This window comes from Orycteropus afer, unplaced genomic scaffold, assembly GCF_000298275.1.
Source record: "Orycteropus afer afer isolate SDZICR_OR568_19922 unplaced genomic scaffold, OryAfe1.0 scaffold00006, whole genome shotgun sequence".
In the NCBI taxonomy this organism is placed as follows: domain Eukaryota; kingdom Metazoa; phylum Chordata; class Mammalia; order Tubulidentata; family Orycteropodidae; genus Orycteropus; species Orycteropus afer.
The window spans coordinates 13,665,930-13,684,761 of record NW_006921593.1 but is presented as its reverse complement, the minus strand read 5'-3'; the positions used below and the strand labels follow the sequence as shown (position 1 = coordinate 13,684,761).

Below are 18,832 nucleotides of genomic sequence, written 5' to 3'. Positions count from 1 at the left end.
GACAATCTCAAGTCAATGGGTGTGGCCTCTGTGCTCTGAGTTATTTACAACCTACAGCGCTCATCTTCCAATACTCTATTGGATAATAGTATGTCGTGATCAACAGGGTTTCACTGGCTAATTTTCAGAAGTGAGTCACAAGCCCTTTCTTCTTACTCTGTCTTAGTCTAGAAGCTCTGCTGAAACCTGTCCACCATGGGTGACCCTGCTGGGATTTGAAATACTAGTGACATAGCCTCCAGCATCACTGCAACATGCGAGCCACCACAGTAGGACAGACTGACTAGCATTTTATACACACATACAACAATAACAACCCAAAATCCAGAGGTGAGGAAGCTGGAGCCCAAGGAACTGGCATCTGTCTGGAGTGTATGAGTTCCCTATCGGTGCTGTAACAGAACACCACAGGCTTCGTGGCTTAAAACAGTACTCATATTATCTCAGAGTCTGGAGCCAGAAGTCTTAAATGGGAGTCACTCTGGTGGTGTAGTGCCTAAGGCACTTGACTGCTAACCAGAAGGCTGCAGGTTCAAACCCACCAGCCACTCCTCCAAAGGAAGATTGGGCCATCTACTTCTGTAGTGATACCACCTCAGAAACCCAAGGAGAAGTCGCTTTGAGTCAGATTCCACTTGATGGCAGGGCTAAAATCAAGGTGTTGGCAGAGCTGAATTCGTTCAGGAGGCTCTAGGGGAGAATCCACTTCCTTCCTGGTCCAGCTTCCCGAGGCCGGCCACATCCCTTGGCTCCTGGCCCCATCCTCCATCTTCAAAGTCCTCACCAGGGCACGCTCTCCCTCTACTCAGACTTTCCTGACTCCTGTTTCAATTTCCGGGATCCTGCTCATGACTTGGACCCACCAGATGCTCCAAAACAGTCTCTCCATCTCTGGGTCCCTAATGTGACTGCCCTGCGAAGTCTGCTCGCCAATGAGACATCGGAGTTAGCGGCTCTTGGGATGAGGACAGGGACATCTTTGGGGTCTGTTACTCTGCCTGGTGCAGGGAGGCCATTGCAGTCACTTTGGGCCAGCGTGCCTCGTTATGTCCTGCTCTTAACAACTCTAAATGTCTGTTAAGTAGCATGGCCTTGGACGAAGAGCAAATACCTGATGACTCATGCACAGCACTGTGGCTCTCTGAGAGATAAATGGGGATGATTGGTGTTGCTGTTGTTATGGGCCATCGAGTCAGACTCGACTCATAGCGACCCCTCCTTGGGTTTCCGAGGCAGTATCACTACAGAAGTAGATTGCCCCACCTTCCTTCCAAGGAGTGGCTGGGGGGTTTGAACTGCCAGCCTTCTGGTTAGCAGTCAAGGCCTTAGGCACTGCGCTACCAGAGCTCCCAAATGGAGATGATTAGATGTTATGTTACCATGCTACGTTTGTCACGGAAGTGAACTGTGTGATCATCAACAATGGTGAGAAGTAGAGACGGTTGGAAAAAGTCACTGCTACCCATGTTTCTATTTTTATCCACATTTTTGGTTTCATTTTTGCAGGGGTGTCTAGGTACTGTGACTGATGTTCCCTGGATGTGCACACTGCCTGTGACTTACAGGTGCATTGTCATGGTTAGGAATGTTTCCAATATGCTTAGACTTTCTCAACATGGTCCTCTAAATTGTTTATGGCTCTATTTAGTCATATCACCACTTACCCCAGCAAATCTGAAGGGAACTGTATGTTTTCTCATTGTAGACTCATCTTAATGTCCAAAACAAATGTTTCATGAAGCATTTCCTGGGAAACTAAAAAGTTAATAGCTCTTGAGGAAAAATGTACCCTATCTCCCAAAGAAAACCAGTTTCCTTGGCCTTCGGTGGTGAGGGGGGAGCCTTGTGAATTCAGGCCTCTTATTCCCACCTCTCATTGGCAGGACTGAAGGCTGCTGCACAGCCAACAGGACCTGTCCTATACCCTTCCCAGGAAGGCTTCTGGGGTTCTCCTGTTGTTGTTGTTGTTTGCCGTTGAGTCGGCCCCGACTCAGAGCGACCCCTCCTTGGGTTTCCGAGGCAGTATCACTACGGAAGTAGGATTGCCCAACCTTCCTTCCGAGGAGTGGCTGGTGGGTTTGAACCGCCAGCCTTCTGGTGAGCAGTCAAGTGCCTTAGGCACTATGCTACCAGAGCTCCTGGGATTCTCCTAGTGGAGGAAAAACACAAAACAAAACAAACCCACTGCCATCAAGTTGATTCCGACCCACAGCGCCCCTAGAGGACAGAGTGGAACTGCCCACAGGGTCTCCAAGGCTGTCAGTCTTCACAGAAGCAAAGCCCCAACCACACCCACTGCCCTGGAGTCCATCTGACCCACAGCGCCCCTAGAGGACAGAGTGGAACTGCCCACAGGGTCTCCAAGGCTGTCAGTCTCCATGGAAGCAAAGCCCAAACCACACCCACTGCCGTGGAGTCCATCTGACCCACAGCGCCCCTAGAGGACAGAGTGGAACTGCCCACAGGGTCTCCAAGGCTGTCAGTCTCCATGGAAGCAAAGCCCAAACCACACCCACTGCCGTGGAGTCCATTCCGACCCACAGCGCCCCTAGAGGACAGAGTAGAGCTGCCCCGCGGAGTGGCCAAGAATGTGATTCTTTATACAAACAGACTGCCACATCTTTCTCCCATGGAGTGGCCGCTGGCTGTGAAGCACTGCCTTTTTGGTTAGCAGCCGAATGCTTTAACCGCTGCCCCACCAGAGCGCCTAGTAAAGGAAAGGCCCCTAACGCCACACGGCATCACTAGGGCGGGACAAGGACCCTCTGCTCCTAGGGAGTCTGGTGTGTGGTTTCCTTCCTGGCGGCTGATGAAGAATCCAAGTGGTCAGTCACCCACTCGCTCATCTCGCCACCAGACTCATCGCCCACCACGTGTCCGCCGCTGGGACGTCAGGTGGGAGACCTGGGAAGTGCCTGCCCTGGAGGGCGGGGCTCAACCCTGAGAAGAGAGACAGACACACAGACAGACACTCCGCCAACAGCCCCACGTGGTGGGATGGCTGGGGCCTTTGGCTGGAGGGCCCGCTCTTGGGGAGACAGGTCAAAGCCAACAGGTTGACTTCTGCCGAGATTGTTCCTGGCAGGGACCCCGAGCCGCGTCCAAATGCCCGTCTCTTCTTTGGGTGAGGGTTCGCTGGACTCGCTCAGCACCTGTAGAATGGCTCCCAGCTCAGGTGTAAAGAATGCGGGCCCTCCTGTTCCCCGCCCAGCCCGCGGCCAGGGGCGCACTGCTCCCTGCAGGACGCGTTCCCTGTGCGGTGGACAGAGCTTGCCTGACCCCTCGGGAAGGTGCGTGTAGCGGACCCTAGGTCACCCCCGGCCCTCGCCCCTGGTTTAGGGACTGGATCCCACCCATTGGACACTTCCCTGTGTCCCTAGCGATTGTTTGCCGGAGCTGTGGGCGTGACCACCGAGAGCGGTGCTTGCAGTGGACTCAGCCTTATCCCGGGATAAAGCCGAGCGCCCAGAGGGCTTTCTGTCTGCACACAAACGCCGTGTGTCTATCGTTTGGCTTCCTGGAAGAAAAATAGTTAGAAGAAAATTGAGTTTACTTTGAGATTTCTCTTCCCCGCCATTGTTGACAGTTTTCCACTTGAGCATAGAAATCTCCTGGCAGCTTAGGGAGCTCTCATGTTGGAGTAGTGTGCAGAGAGGGCCTGCCACTGCGGCCGATGGGTCCCGGCCCTGGAAACGCTGCGGTCCTCGCAGGCACTCGTATCTCTGCTGCGCGCCGTGCTGTTGCTTAGTAATGGAGAGTTTAATGCAAGAGTAGAACCTTTCGCTTCTCTGCAGAGGGACTCAAGGGGCCGTGGTGGGGCAGCGGTTAAGCGCTTGGCTGCTAACCCGAAGACTGACGGTTCCAACCCGTCAGGTGATCTGCAGAATGGTGTGGCAGTCTGCTTCCATAGAGACTGACAGCCTGCGAGACCCTGTGGGGAGTTCTGCTCTGTCCTCCAGGGGCGCTGGGAGTCGGAGTGGGCTGGATGAGTTTGGGTTTTGGTTTTTAAAAAGGGGCTGGTGCTGGAATGGCGGGAGAAGTGGAGAGCCTCTGAACGGCGGTTTGCTTCCCTGGTCATTTTCTAGTATGCTGGCTTTGCAAGAAGAGCTCACTCCCCACGGCAGCTGCCTGGTCCTGCCAGGTGAGCTGCCCTGTGGAGGTGGGGTCGAGCACTCGGCCCCAGCCCTTTACTGCAGAGGGAAGGTGGCCCCGAGTCCCTTGCTCTTAAGATGAGAGAGGCTCTGATGTCTGTGACTGTCTGCAGGGGCAGCTTTCCTGGCCCCACCCACCGCTCTGGTCCCTCTCCAGCCTCCTCCACCCGTGGGAGGGGCTGGTGCAGGGCCGCAGCTGCAGGTGGGGGCGCATAGTGCCCCTGCGGAATCCACCACTGAAATGTGCGTCTGTCTGTCCGGTTGGCAGCAGTCCCGTCTCCACAGCCTTTAATGTGATAAGTGTCTTAGGTTTGACTGAATTTTTTATTATTTTTCTGTATCGCTATATAAATGAGCTTGTTACAATTCGAGTCCATGATTTTCAGAGCATCTCAGGGACAGAAGGAGCCAAGAGCAGCCCAGTGAGGCCACCAGCGGCACCCTTCTGTCCTTTAGACGTCTTCAGTCGTCTCGTCAATAGTTTCTCGCTTTACGTGCTGGGTACGTCCTAGTATGTAATGACCTCTGGGTGGCGGTGTGTGCCATTGAGCCGATTCCAACTCACAGCGTCAGTAAGGGATGGAGTCGACCTGCCTTACGGAGTTTTCCAGCCGTAATCTTTACCCAAGCAGATCTCCGGGTCTTTTCTCACACAGAGCAGCTAGAGGATTCAAACTCCCGACCTTTCAGTTAGGAGCCAAGCACTTTACCATTTTGACACCAGGACTCCTGTTTGATGACCTAAAATCCTGCAAATATATTCCACACATTTTGCTTAGCTCTTGTTTCTTTCATTTGTAATTTTTATCAGGGGGGAAAGTAAAAGGCTGGACTGTTTTACGTGTGTAGATCTGAGCTGGCTTTAACCTTCCCGTGTGCTCCATCCTCCTGCGCAGGGCCACGTCTGAAATCTGCCATGGCCACAGCTATTCACGCCTGGTGCTCGACAGTTAGCTAACTAACCACGAGTCCTCGGGCCACTGGCCCCCGCGACCAATTGTTTCCATGCGTCTTTGCTCCAGACAAGGGGAGACCAGTAGTAGCACCTTTGGTGGCCACTCACAAGCCTTTAAGGCCCCGGTCACTGCTCCCCAAAGTAGGACGTAGAACACTGTCTCTGTGGACTGTGTTGTGCCAGTTGACTTCGATGTCCCTGAGACCATGGTCCTGAGCCCCGTGGCCCAGTGACTCAGTCCCTGGAGGGGTTTGGTTACAGCTGAGAAGTCTCACAGTGTGCCCACTGTGTGCTGTATTGTGGGTATATCTGCAGCCCAGGGAGTGCGTACCTAGAAATCGCCTGTCAGACCTGCACGTACTCGCGGGCAGCCCCTCGCCTTCCTGCCTGTTGAGCTCGCCTGTCTCTGAATCCACAGCTGTTACTGCAGGATCGCCATGGACTCTGGCCACTGCGCCCATGGAGGGCTTGAGTGGCACTTCCCTGCCCCTCGTCTCTTCACTCTTGGGTGTCTTTGGGTCTTTCTCCTACCGCAGGAGTATGTTATTCACTGAAGAGCCACAGCTCTGGGGTTCAAGCACCGTCTTCCTCCTCTGAGCCTGGTTGCTGTGTGTGAGAGCGCTAACTCACCATCCCGTTGCCCAGGTGTCTTCCGAGCGAGCCTCCGTGCTTAGTGTTTGTTAACGAACCCCACTCGACTCGGTCATTCCTCCTGGGTGACATTCCATGAAATATGGTTCTCCGGTTCCTCTTCACGCCTTTAAAATGTTCTTCCTCCACCCAGAGCCAGTGGTCAGTGGCGAGTGGCCACCTCTTGACTAAATAAACATGCTGTTCTCGTGCCCAACAGTGACTGCATCCAGGGACTGTATCGCCAGAGTGACTTGGGAGTAATTTTAGTGCTTGAAACTACAGAAGGAAGGAGGGTTCATCTGTTTGAGGTTGTCTGCTTTGAACTTATTATTCACCTGTGAGGTTTGAGTCTAGAGTAGTCAGAAACTAAGCCCTAGAACCAACCATTCAAAAGTGCTTACATTAGATGGGGAATGTCTTTAAAATGTTTTTATTTACTAGAAGGCTTAAAAACTAATGTTCTGCATTTTCTGCAGTGTGTCTTTTTTTTTTTTTTTTTTTTAATGCACGTTAAAGTCAATTGAAGCTAACAAATGCTACTTTGACATTATTATGGTAAAACCAAGCTTCTATGTTTTATGGACAAAGTTCTTTTACTGAACACTTCACCAGACATATGTCATCATGTCTAAATCTGGCCCCTCGCTCCCTCTCTCTCCTCTCTCCCTCTCGCTCTCTCTTGTGAAAACACTTCCTGCGCTTGTCCCCAGTGGCTGTGTGGCCCTGAACTGTGGCCCTTAGGAGCCCAGCCTCCTGGCCTGCTGAGCTGTGGCTGGTCGTCCCACATTGGACTGTGTTCCTTCACTGTTTCCCTGCTCTCTTTATCACTAGCCCATGGAATTAGAAGTTAGAATGATGAGATTTCATTTTTAAGCATGGAATTAAGATGAGGGAGGCCTACTCTTCTGTAAGGTACAAATAAAGGGGACTGCCTGTGGGTTAATACAGTGACTCCTGCGAAGTCAGTAAGTTTAAAATTAATATTCTGGGATTGTGTCATAATAAAGCCAAGTAGTTCATATTACAGGCAAAGTATTAAACTTGGCTGCCCTAATTAGCGTGCCCTTGCGCTCATTTTGAAAATTGTTCTTCTGATAACAAAGGTGATGCTTGCTTATTGTGGAAAAATTAGAGTATTTTTCAAAATACAGAAATCCAAATGAAATAGTTTATATTACCACTCAGAGCTAACCACTGTGAACATTTTATGTGCACACACACACACACATAAAGAAATGTGTATATAGGGTTTTTTACTGTGCACAGGAGCACACACACTTTTTTTTTTTTTTTTTAAACCTCAGAATGGGTGCTGTGGCACGTGGTGGTTTGAATCTGTATCTAGATGCTTTTGACTTGTGGTAACAGATGTTTCCTTCACAAGGTTATGCCTGGCTGCAGAATATTCAAGCATGAGGAAGGACATCTAGAGACGGGCTGGGCAGTAGGACCGTGTGACGCTTGTACTGTCATGTTCTCTAGGATTAGCAAGGGCCTGTCAGCTGCGTCCTAAAGTTCTTCCCTTTCCTGACCATAAAAGTGCCAGCAGGAACAACTAGGCAACATGCTTCCTTGTTCTTATCTAGTTGAGAGAGAAAAAGCCTGTTATCAACAATGGAAGGGAAGCTCTGTCTTTGGTATGGTGACAGCACTTTGAAGTGAACTACTGCAGGCCAGTGACAGTCACCAGAGCAGAGTCAGGGGCTGGCTGGCCTTGCTCTGGTCCCTGAATTAGTCACTGGCAAGAGGATTGGATCACCGTGATCAGCATAAACTAAAACCCACTGCCAACCAGTATGTTCTGGCCCACGGTGCCCTGCAGGACAGAGCAGAACTACTCTGTGGGGTCTCCAAAGCTGTCATCTTTATGGAAGCAGACTGCCACATCTTTCTCCCATAGAGCAGCTGGTGCATTCAAACTGCTGACCTTTTGGTTAGCAACTGATCGCTTAATAACTGTTCCACCAGGGCTCTTTCTAGCATAGACCAGTTGGGGTCAATTCCTCAAACCACGTTGCTACTGTGAAATGGCTGGAGGTAAGGAACAGATGTTGGAAGTCAACTGCAACAACTCTAGTAGCCTTTTCAGTGACTGTGGGTGAGCATCCGTAAGGGTCTGAAGAGGGTCAGTTTCTCTTTCTCACTTTCTCACGGCCACTGCTCATCTCTTGTCTGCTCTACTCATTCCTAAAACCCTGCCTCCCTACACCTTTGTCTGCAAACTCCCTTCCTTTCTGGTTGCAAAGCTGTCTACCAATGTTCCCAAGAAAACGTGCATCTTGGCTGACCCCCAGCGGGAGTGGAAAGAAATCTCTCCCCCAGACATGACCCTTCCCTTTGGTCTCACTGGACCAGCGTGGTCCCGAGACAATTCCTCCTGTTCTTACACATGGATACTGATGTGAATCAGGACCAATGTGGTCCCTAGACGATTCCTCCTGTTCGTACATGTGGATACTGACATGAGTCACCAGCCAAGGAGCCTGGGTACCTTTACTGCTGTGTAACGGTCAAGGACCAGACCTGGTACTGGGGTGAGGCTGCGGCTGGAGGGTGGGCTCAGCGGCACACACAGGCAGGTCAGTGAGGATGACGGCTCAGAGGAGACAGGGCCCCACTGCACCGTCTTTAAAAATGGTTTTCCTTCATAAGCACTAGAGCAAACAGTGGAATTTGAGGTTACGATTACCAACTTTAGATCATTTATTTTGATTTGAAAAAAAAAAAAAACACTTTTATTTTTATCAGCATTCTCTGTTCAGAAAGACTTGGATTGGAAAAGAGGAATAAACTGTTCTGGGGAAATAGATCTTTATTTATTTAATGTTTTTCCAAGTTTTGGCATTTTGTCTTTTTTGGCAACAGATAAGCTTTTCTTCATGAATTTTGACTAAAGCTTGTACTGAAATAACAATATAAAAAATACCTTAGAAGTAGAAATTAGAATGAATGTAAATGTTAATATTAGTCTTTATTGGATTTTTAAATTTTTCAATACTTTTGAAACAATATCATAAATAACACAGAAATAATGGACATTTTGAAGAATAAGTCTAAGAAATAATAGGTATATTTGAAATTACTATGGCAAAAATGAGCTGCTGAGAAAAACGTTAATGATATGTTCAGCTTTTGAAGTGCACTGTTAAACATCTAACTTCATGTGCAGTAAATATTCATATTTAATTTTAGGTGCAGTGTAACATATACTAAAACTAAATGGGACGATGTCTATGGCTCTGTAACAGAATCTGTAAAAGAGTCATCAATAATTACATAAAAACCCTCTTGAACTACTTTTATGAGACTAAAGATTGAAAACTTCCTAACAGGGAAATTTTCATTGATGGGAAATGAGGTACATTAGCCACAGAGCCCCCCGACTGCCGTGTACACCCTCCGGGGGCAGGGCGTCAGCAGGAGCTTCTTAAACCAATGTTCTGTCATATCGAGAGTGCGGGAAAAAATTTCTGCAAGGTACTGGGGAGACAAGCATATTATTATTATTATTATACTACGATTCCTTTTAAGAGCGTGCTCACTGTGCACGGTAGACCAGGGTGCTTCGTGGGAGTGAATCTGGAGGGGCTGTGGTTGTCTGGGGTTGGCAGCAAGCGTGAACAGCTGCTGTGCAGAGCCATGTGGTTGTGGAGCTGCCCCAGTCGCTAGCGGGGCCAGGATGCTTGTAGTGTTTGGGGACTAAGATAGACGGCATGATGTTTCAACGCCCTGAATGTGCAGTTCACACCAGGGCAATCGTGAACTCACATTTGATTTTGTTTTGTCTTCTAGCAAATCCCCTTCCCACACCTTTACATGAGACTGTAAAAAGAATACAGCATTACAGTTACAACAAGCATAGCACACCAGGCACTCTCCATAGACTGTGAAACAAATACAGTGTTACAACACGCAAAGCACACTGGACACCTTGTCAATGAAAAGCTGCTTGAGTTTATGTGCGGCCCCCCTCTGCTCGCTCCCCCTGTCCCGTGCTCCTCCCTCCTCCCCCATCCCTTCTTTTCAGTAAATCCTGACAGGAGGGTCTCTGTGTACTCGGATCAGCACAGCAGCCATCGCGAGAGACTGGCCCACCTTTGCTGTTACCTTACTACGCTACCGTAACCACCCTAAGTTTTGGTTTTCTCATTTCTGAAGAGCACTTGGGTGGGTCAAATGTGTCTCCAAGACTCCTTTTAGCACTAAACCAAAAACAAGTCAGACCTGTTGGTGTCGTGGGACAGAGTAGAAATTTATGGGAGCGGGCCGCCAGGTCTGTCCTCCCACGGAGCCACTGGTGAGTTGGAACCACCAGCCTTTCAGTTTGCAGCTGAGCATTTAACCACTGTGCCACCAGGGCTCCTCCCCTTTGGCCCTGGGAATACAGTGGGGAGAAGGCCCTTCGAGCAGACACTTGGGGAGTGGGAGGACTGCGGAGGTGGGGAGCGTGCGGTGCTGGGGTTAGTGAGGGTGGCAGAACTCCGGGAGGGGCAGCCCAGTGCCCATGGGGAAGTGTCCTACCCAGCACACAGAGGCGCCAACGAGGGCCCACGTGCCAAGAATCACAGTCCACTCACGGCCCTGGCACAGGCGTCATGGTCCAGCCTCTATCTGAAAGGTTTGCTGCCAGGAGGGGAAGGGGCAGTTCTTCTGGGACGTCTTCTAACTTGTCAGGAATCCCCAGAGGAACCTCAGAGTCATAACCAACCCGGGGTGTCGTCATCCTCACCGAGGGTGGATACGGGTACGGACACCTGGAGCTCTCTGACTCCTGGCCGGGCTGTTTCAGCTGCCCGGCAAAGCACCCCCCCCCACCATGGAGTCCACCACCACGGAGCCCTAAACTCGTCCTGGCTACTTGACCTTTCAGACCTTTCTTTTTTAAGTTCTGAGCTTTCTTTCAGAGTTGACCTGCACTGACTTTGTCTTACACACAGGAAGCCCCACGAGAGGTCTGACACTGTCCTCTGCTTTTCCGAACAGAGCCATCACGCTGGAGAACCAGCTGGTGATCCTGGCTGCGGGGCCGGGCGACGCCGGTGCATACTACGTCCAGGCCGTCAACGAGAGGAACGGGGAAAACAAGACGAGCCCCTTCATCCATCTGAGCATAGCAAGTGAGTGTGCGGAGTCCCGGTGATGATTCCAAAAGCCATGAAATCTCGATTAATTAACAGCTGCAGGCTGGTGGGGCATTTTACAATAAATCTTATCTCTCTAGTACAGTAGGTGCGGCGTAATCTTGATCCAACGCCAACAGTTCACCAGCAGAGTTCAGGCTATTGCTTTCTTGGAAATGGTGTGCAGATAGTGCGCATAGCTGGCATTTCTAAATGCATGACTGTATTTGTGGCAGGGATTTAAAACGATGCTCTGTTCTGTACACTGATCGTGTGTTAACAACATCAGAGAATCTTGTGACATCTAAGAATCTGACTACGGATCTTATTTGTGACTAGAATAAGCTCATTATGTTCTTTCTGTCTACCGGTATCATCCTCCCGACACGATACATGTATGCTAAGTTGTGTTGAAATAAGCAATGTTTCTTTTTTCTTTTTTAATCCTCATTGTGATTTGGATGAAAGTTTACGGAGCAAATTCACTTTCCATACAGCAGTTCACATACACTTTGTCTCACGACATTGACTCCAATTCCCCACAATGCAACAGCTCTCGGCCCACTTCCTCCTCCCCATAGTTACCTCTTCCCTCTGTCCTTCCCTCCATGCACTCCTGCCCCCTGAGCTGTCTCCCTGTGCATACACAGCCCTTCTTTCTCCCATGATTATTCTCTCCAAGGAGTGTATCTACCTGATGTAAATGTTCAGCTCATATGCCTGTCTTTTGTTTGGCTGGAAGCCACAAGAGTGGGTTCGGTTCTGGACCTGAAGGGCAGCTAGGGCCTGTAATCTCAGGGGTTCCACCAGGCTCCATCAGACCAGCAAACTTGGTCATTTTATGATTTTGAGTTTTGTTCCACATTGTTCTCCCTCTCTATCCAGGATCTCCTACATAGATCCCCCTCTGAGTGGCTGACAGTGGTAGCCAGGCACCGTCTAGTTCTTCTGGTCTCATAGTTATGTAGGCTGAGGATTGCATGGTGTACCAGTCCCTTGGAGTAATTGTTTCTATGCATCCTTGGTTTTCTTCATTGTTTTTTTGCTCTGGATGAGGAGACACCCATCGTTGCATCTAGAGGGCCTCTTGCAAGCTTTTAAGATCCCAGTTGCTACTCACCAAAGCAGGAGGTGGAACAATGTTTTGTGTAGTATGTTATGCCAATTAAGCTTGATGTCCCCTGCAACTATGGTCCCAAGCCCACAGGTCCAACTATTCACTCCCTCTGGGTAGCTGGCTGTGGCCAAGAAGTGACTACAACCTTGTCCCTTGTCAGCTCTACTATATACCTGGGAATTCTTACAGAACATACAAATACACTTGTAGAAACATTGTCTGCCAACCCTATACATGGTCATGGGCATGCTACCCTTGCCTAGACATATCTGATTGTTCAGCCTGTCAACCCATCTATCCACCCATATGTCAATGTTTCCCATCACTGACAATGTAGTACTGTATGTACAAGAGGGTTCATCTTTGTTGTCTGTACCTCTCAATGTCTTCTTCTTCATCAATGCCACCATGCTGGCCACTCACATTTGGTACATTGCCCTTCCCATCACCCAAATCAATACTTGTCTCTACCTGTCTAGCAGTGTTCCCTTCCTGCCCCTCCCACCCCTGGTAACCAACAAAGGAAGTTTCCTTCCATATATAAACTTTTCCTTGACTTTTTACAATAATGGACTAATATAATATTTGTCTTTATATGACTGACTTATTTCACTCAGCATAATGCCCTCCAAGTTCATCTATTTTATGCAATATTTTGCAGATTCTATGTTATTCTTTAGGGTTGCAGAGTATTCCATTGTGTGTATGTAGCATAGTTTGGCTATCCATTCTTCTGTTGATGGGCACCTAGGTTGTTTCCATGTTTTGGCTATTGTAAATAGTGCTGCAGTGAACATGGGTGTGCATATATCTGTTCTTGTCCTGGTTCTCACTTCTTCAGGATATATACCTAGTAATGGAATGGCTTGTTCAAATGGATTTCTGATTCCAGCTTTTTAAGGAGTCGCCATACTGCTGTCCACAGTGGTTGTATCATTTCACCATCCCACCAGCAGCGTATGAGAGTCCCAATCTCTCCGCATCCTCACCAGCATTTGTTGTTTTCTGTGTTATTGAATTTTGCTACTAGTGCTGGGGCAAGATGGTATCTCATTGTTTTGATTTGCATCTCTCTAATGCCTAATGATCGTGAGCATTTCTTCATGTGTTTGTTGGCCGCCTGAATACCCTCCTTGGTGAAGGGTCTGTTCGTTGTCTTCTGCCCATGAAGTAATGTTTCTTCCACACAGCCTGCTGATTATTGTTTTTCTGTCTGATTTGATGAGAAGCCTGAATCATGAAGAGAACACCCACATGTGTTTTAAGGCCACTTCTGTTTGATGAAATTGATCTCGACTGTTTGGCCTTTGAATGAAGGCTTCCAAAGTTCTGGTAGTGAGGATTCACTGCTAGAAAAGGGAGGAGAGCCTAGAAGCAACGGCCGTGGACTAGCGTGATCAGCACGTGGACGGGGGGCCTGGCCCCAGAGGGTGTGCAGCGAGAAGCCTCGTGGTAGGAGATGCAAGCTGCTGTGGTGTGGGAAACGGCCATGGGAGACGGCCAATCTCAACGCCTTATGATTCCCATCCTCCAGGAGTGTCTGTGGGTTTGCTTGTGTAGTAGTGGACCTTCCACTTTTAAAAAACACCTTCAAGGAATGGCTCGTCTTTGTTTCCACATCGGGTAGTTGGTAGCATTGGCTTCACTTGGTCCTGGAGGGATAGGTCTGCCTTGGGTCTGGTAGACTTTACTGGGTGGATGTTTGTGGCAGACACTGGGCCAGGAGAGTGTTGACAGTGGCCCCGCGCATGCTCACAAGCCCCCTCTAGAGGTTTTGGTGGTTGAGTAGCCCGTGCTCTTCTGCCATCCTGCTTCCCAACTCGGCATCAAGAAGACCACAGAGTGAGCTTGGCTTTGGCAATTCGTGTGGCCTGTGTAACTCTGTGGACAGTTTTGCTCGCTCAGTAACTGCAGGGTTCACGGAACCAGCTCACGACACACTGTTCTGTAAGGGCCCCTTGGTCCAGGGCGAAACTAGAAGTGAATAGGATTTAGCACGATTTCCTTTCAGACGTGAAAACAAAGAATGGAAACTGCATCATCCCAGAGTGTGGTCATTTCAAGGACTTCCAACCACTGCCGCTAGTGCCCACTGCTGTGTGGAATGTCTAGGCTGGGGTTCCCCTGCAGTGTGGAAATCCCGGCCATCCTGGGTCAGAGGGGTGGAATTCTGAGTTGGGGACCAGGATGTCGGCCTTAGTGCAGTAAAAGAGGGGAAGAAAATTCTACAAATACTCTGGTCAACGTGATGCTAACATCACAGAGTTATAAACTATTCTGTACCTGGAGGTTCCCTGCACACCTACTCTAGACAGGCAACAGACAATAAAACCAGCACAGTGAATTTACACATCTCCGTGATAGTGTAATACTGTGACATCAGAGAAATACGTAGAATTGTTTTTTGATCATTTTGGTTTCTCTTCCAACGAAAGAATTATGTTGGAAGCTGCTCGTAGTATAATTGCCTGGCTGGTGTTTTGTCCCCCTTGGGTACTTCCGGCTTGTCACTGGCACCAGGTAAAATGTGTCAAAGGGGAGCTGGAAGGAGGTTGATGAGCTGGGCTCATTTCAAACCTTAGGAGAACCTGCCCTGTGTCTCCTCACGTGTCCTTTGCTTTCTCCTGTCACCAGGTGACATGTGAGCAGCACACGGGCACAGGGAACGGCCTTATTTTAATTCTCAGCACAACCTTGCTGCCGGCATCTGGATCTAGCTAAATGTTAGGTGGCACCCAATTACACAGTTTGTCACAAAGCGTTCTGTTTTCAAAGCCTCCAAAGATCAGAGCTCTTGATAAATCTGCAGAAAGACCCAGAACTGTGTGTTTCCGTTGGGCTCCTGTGTGGGCCACAGCGGTGGCGTTGACCCTGGAGGCTGTAGTTCAAGACCTCACCACCAGCGTCTTGGACAGTGAAACCAGAAGGGCCTCTCACCCCACTTGATTTATTATGAAATTAGGTATCCCCAAGACCTGCGTGTCCTGGTAGTAAGATACGACATGCTCTGCAGTCGCTGACTGTTTTTGTTTTCTTTCTGACGTACACTTTGTAAAAAGTACCACATAAGAGTAATTAAAAAATTTTAAAACTTGCCAGCCAGCATTTCTGATGAGTCAAAAGATAATACAGCCAATTACCATCTAACGAAGATAAATTTGTCTTTGCATCAGGGAGAATAAAGTCGGACACTTTTATGTAGTGACATGACTGGGGTGGCAGGAAACTGGAAATCAAATTCCTAGCAGATTGTACTGTAATTAATCTAAAATTGGAGAGTGTCTGGTGGTCCCACGTCTAGCTTTCCAGTGTAACAATAAATGGTTCCATCCACAGAGACAGATAGGAGTGTGAGTGGAGTGGTAACCAGGGCTTCACCAGGTCTCCAGACATCTGTACGAGTGACATGCTGTTTGCCAATGACCAGGAGGAGGCCACCTGCTTCCTCTAACAGCTGTGTGCTCGAGAGATCCAAAACCACACCTCCTTTTCACCTGTGAAATATTTTGACTGCACTTGAAGTTTTTGGGACACAAAAGACAAAGAGGGTTTACCTTTCACATAAAAGGAGCATGACTGTTGAAAGTGAACTCAGAGCTGACAGGACCGTCGACTGTTGTGTGTGTGTTTACTGGGTGGTGTGATGGTCTGTTCGGTTCCTCCTCTGTGGATGGTCGGGCAGACAGGGCGCAGTCTGTTCTGCACAGATATTTCCTGTCAGGAGGAAGGGCCTTCTCTGAAATCTCTGGGAGCTTGCTGCCGTCTCAGGGCTGGGCTCACTTTGAAGTTTGAATGCCTCGTGGGGCCAGCAGATATTAAGGACATAGGTGGGACTGTGGAACCATTGGCATGAATTTTTCATAGCAGGCTCCCGCAGCTCTGGCGCACATCTGAAAATGAAAGGGCTGAACTCACCCGGAGTAGACATGTCTATTCTGAGGTCAAACTCAGGCAGGCTTTGTAGACCTGTCAACCTGGTCTGTGTTCTGGCTTTGAAGCTTTTGCATTGAGTCAACTTCTGTGGATCTTATCTTCCAAGCTGAATTAATAAGTGAGTAGGCGTTTCTTCTTGAAGAAAAAGAAAAAGCACAGTGTTCGGAGAGGAGAGAATTGGGCACAGAGGTAAATCGGTCTTTCTGTGAAAGCCATCATCCATGCCCTAAACACAGCATCAGTTCTGAGCCAGTATTCAGAGGGTCCGGCGTGATGAGACTCTCTACCCAGGAAGAAGCTTAGGTTAGAAAAGAAATGGCACTCTGTCCTGCCTGGTTGGTTTTTGTTTTTTTTCCTGACCTCTTGCATTTCGTGTCTCTTTTTCAGACATTTGCAGGTAGGAACTTCTGTCAGCTGGTCCTTCTCGGCACCCCCTGCAGGCCAGCACACCCTCGCTTTCACTTGCAAAGCCCACTTAGCATTCCTTGTGTGCCACACAGCCCATGCGCGCTCAGTAGGTGGACGTGGGTTCTGGAGAGTAGTGTCTGGGGGCAGTCCTCCAGGAAGCCCTGGGAACCATGGTGGTCGGGTGCCCGCTGTCGTTCTGTCCTATTTCCTTGGCCTCGGACATTGAGGGGGGACAGGGCCAGGCTTAGTCTTTCATCCGTGCTCCGGGAGGAATTGGACAGCAGTGGGATGAAGGCATCCCTACATCGAGTCAAGCCCCAGCTTTATAGCTCATATGATGTTCGATTGGCAGAACTTCAAAAAACAAGTGGGAAGTATATTCTATAACAATGAGTTTAATCATTTACACCTGTCTTGAGCACCTGTTCTGTGGGGAAAGCCATGGAGTACATGACGTGTCCTGGCCCTGCCTCCTGGAGCTGCGTGTAGACAGACGCCGGCCTCTGTGCTGGTGCCCGAGGCTTGTCATATGGCACTCCATCACTAAATAAGACTTGAGCAGTTCCCCTCATCTGTACAGCTTGCTGTTGTTAGTTGCTGCCAAGTTGGCTCGGACTCATGGCGATCCCAAACACAGTCGAACAAAATCTTACCCAGTCCTATACCATCTCGTGCCTCCTGACCTAGAGGGCTCATCTTCTGGACTCTACAGGCTCCATCATGTTCCATCTGATCCACGTGTCATCACTGGGGGCTCATCTTCCAGACTCTACCAGACCCCAGAGCGTTCCATCTGATCCACGGGTCATCGCTGGGGCTCATTTTCCGGACTCTACCATAGAGTCCATCATGTTCCATCTGATCCACGTGTCATCGCTGGGGCTCATCTTCCAGACTCTACCAGACCCCAGAGCGTTCCATCTGATCCACGGGTCATCGCTGGGGCTCATTTTCCGGACTCTACCATAGAGTCCATCATGTTCCATCTGATCCACGTGTCATCGCTGGGGCTCATCTTCCAGACTCTACCAGACCCCAGAGCGTTCCATCTGATCCACGGGTCATCGCTGGGGCTCATTTTCCGGACTCTACCATAGAGTCCATCATGTTCCATCTGATCCACGTGTCATCGCTGGGGGCTCATCTTCCGGACTCTACCAGACTCCATAGTGTCTGGTCGTGATTGTCATTGGCTAATTTTCAGAAGGAGCTGACTGAGCCTTTCTTCCTCGTCTGCCTTAGTCTGGAAACTGCCCTGAAACCTGTGTTGGGTTTGGAAATACTGGTGGCGTGGCTTCCAGCATCACAGCAACATGCAGGCCACAGTGTGTGACACACTGACCAAGGGTAGTATGTGTGCAGACGCAGTGGTTCATCAATTGTGAACATTAACCATCATACAGAAGAGAAAAAGGTGGAACATACAACATTTTAAATATCTCACTCATAAAAGCTCAGCACCTTCTTTGGCTGGCATCTTGTGGCCGTATACACTTAGGACAAGACTCCCTGTGAATGGAAACCCCTGTGTTACCTAATTGTGTTTAATCTGTGGCCATGCTCCTGGGACATCTGACTTCAGAAGCATTGTTTGGCCTGGTCAAGTGTTGAATGAGGGATTCATGAACCCTGGATGGGCATTGCCAGGGGGTGGCTGTTCATTTGTGGGGACAAAGCCTCAGTCTGTGGCTCCTTCACAGGAAGGCATCATGACCCAATTGCCCACTCTGTGAGGGCTACGTTAACTCAAACCAAACACGAGAAGCCACCAGGGCAAAGACTGCAGGCTCCTGGAAAGCTCTGGAAGCAACAGACACTCAAGGCCTCTGTGCAGCTCTTAGTGGGGAATTCCCAACATCTACGGCAAACTCATGTGTGAAAGGTGACCATCGGGCTGTCCACTCGTTGAGGGCACTGCTGTCAGCCTGCACAGTAATGGCCACTAAAGCTTTGGCCTCTTCTCGTAAAAATAGGAATACAGATGTAAGTTCTAATATTCTGCCTTTGAACCCAGATGGTCTAGTGAACGGGGTTTAGATTAAGAGAGTGGCTGAGGGTGCTCCACCGGGCCAGTTAGAAAAGGCCCGACGTGATTGCAGAGACCACGGGGCCATAATCCCCTTCTGCTCCCACCAGGCAAACTGGCTCCGCCTCCCGCCTGCTGATGCCACCCCCCGCCTGCTGATGCCGCCTCCATTAGTGTGTCTTTTTGCTCTTTGCAGCCTGTTGGTGGTTTATTCCAGCCTCATTTCATGCTTGGTCAATCTCAGGGAATTGGGTTAAAGCGTGAGTTGTAATTTGCTTGACTGTCACACAAACTTGGGATACCCCAGTATGCCACACCTCCCAAAGGAGCAGTCTCCCAACTGGGGAACATGGCCCCACGAGGATTTTGAGGGGGCCTGGGGGGAAGCAGGTGCATGTGATTTCAAGGGCCTCTGTGTCCTGAGCCGCATCTAAAGGTGGACTTGCCTGAGGATGCCTGGGCCCTTCCCCTCCTTTGCAGAGGGAAGGT

At 49.5% G+C, this 18,832-nt stretch overlaps 1 protein-coding gene across 1 annotated transcript in view; it reads left to right on the top strand.

The window, feature by feature from the left end:
* The window catches only part of SDK1 (sidekick cell adhesion molecule 1), a 661,119-nt gene that overhangs the window by 208,944 nt on the left and 433,343 nt on the right, over nucleotides 1-18,832 (top strand). The window contains exon 5 of the mRNA XM_007942892.1: nucleotides 10,723-10,856. Coding sequence (XP_007941083.1) covers nucleotides 10,723-10,856 — 134 coding nt within the window. The remainder of the gene's footprint in view (nucleotides 1-10,722; nucleotides 10,857-18,832) is intronic.